General features: G+C 38.6%; 1 protein-coding gene across 1 annotated transcript in view; it reads right to left on the bottom strand.

Annotated features, from left to right (window-relative positions):
• Positions 1-832: 832 nt before the first annotated feature.
• Positions 833-1333, bottom strand: part of LOC110330835 (PEST proteolytic signal-containing nuclear protein-like) — a 44423-nt gene continuing 43922 nt past the window's right edge. Inside the window, exon 4 of the mRNA XM_021211155.2 lies at positions 833-1331. Within this exon, the coding sequence (XP_021066814.1) occupies positions 1108-1331 (224 nt within the window). The 3' untranslated portion in view covers positions 833-1107. The remainder of the gene's footprint in view (positions 1332-1333) is intronic.

Genomic DNA, 1333 nt, shown 5'->3' with positions numbered 1-1333 from the left:
CCAATTTTAAAACACCTTATCAATCCTTGAATGACTCTAACCCTGAGTTAACCAATTTAAAGCTAACCGCTTGTAACTAAGATAACCTTTAATGAACATCAATAAGTTAAGCCATGTAGAGCATTTTTTAAAGCAAGTCAAAGACTGAAATGGCTACATGAATTTTACATTCAGACCACAGAACTTTACATTGTTTAGCTATATAGTTACAAATAAAGACCCTTGTCACATACTAAAAACACTAATCATGAGAATTCACTAGGAAAAAAACGACAATTGTTAGGGTCGCAGCGGCAAGACTGCGAAAGCAAACAAGAATTTAGCAAGCTCTAATACATTTTGACATGGAACACTGAACGGCCACTCATACAGACAACGAAACAAGAACGCACATGACTCAACATGTGGACAATTGGTGCACCAGAAATAACAATACAAAAAGGTATCAAACTTTTACTGTAGGAGTCCAGAGCGAAAGCCAGACGTCTCTGTACTTTGGTCTGTCTCCAGGAGAATATTACTCTACATCTACTCTCTAGGCCGTGGCCAGGATTTAAAATTTTTTTTTTTAAACCCAATTTTCCCTTGCCTGAGTGCAGTCTGTAGGACTGCGGACAAATGCCTGAATGTCCCATCCTTTTGCACTGCCCTTTGAGGAATGAGGTGTGGGTTAAACACTTCATAGCTCAATTTAAATTCATGCCTATAAATACCTTTTTACTCCAGGATGCACGATATCATACTCATTACACACGTGGAGCTCCACGGCAGTGCCTGATGTTTACATCATCTTCAGCCACGTGGGCTCCACTTGTGTGTTTCTGCTCCACTTGTGATTTCTTTATTATCTGTAACCCTTGGAAACTAATCATGTGAAACTACAAAATTAGCAAATGTCTTGAAATCTGTATATAAAACATAAATTACCTCTAATTGCAAACTCTCATTTATTAGTGTACCACTCAATCTTNAAAAAAAGAAAAAAGGAAAAGAAAAAAAAGAAAGAAAAACGGCTCCACAGCTAGTCTTACACAATTCTTTACAAAAAAAAAGGAGACTGCTCCTTCTAACTGCACCCACCCACACCCCAACCTCAGAACACTTCACTTAATTGTCTTGGTCGTGGACATTTCCAAGATGAGATTTTATATTTCGCTCCCACAGCTTCTGGTTATCNGAAAAGCCATGCTTCCCTTTATTAAAGGAGTTTGGTCCGGCTGATGTTGGTGTGTCCCTTCCAATGTTCTTCATCCTCATCTTTGCTTCTGGAGGCATTTCTTCTGGCTNACTATCTTCATCTTCATTGAAAGCTGCTGCTACCGAAAGAGTTTTT

This window comes from Mus pahari, chromosome 13 (assembly GCF_900095145.1).
Source record: "Mus pahari chromosome 13, PAHARI_EIJ_v1.1, whole genome shotgun sequence".
In the NCBI taxonomy this organism is placed as follows: Eukaryota; Metazoa; Chordata; class Mammalia; order Rodentia; family Muridae; genus Mus; species Mus pahari.
The sequence above is the reverse complement of the archived record's forward strand: the minus strand, read 5'-3'. Positions and strand labels throughout refer to the sequence as shown.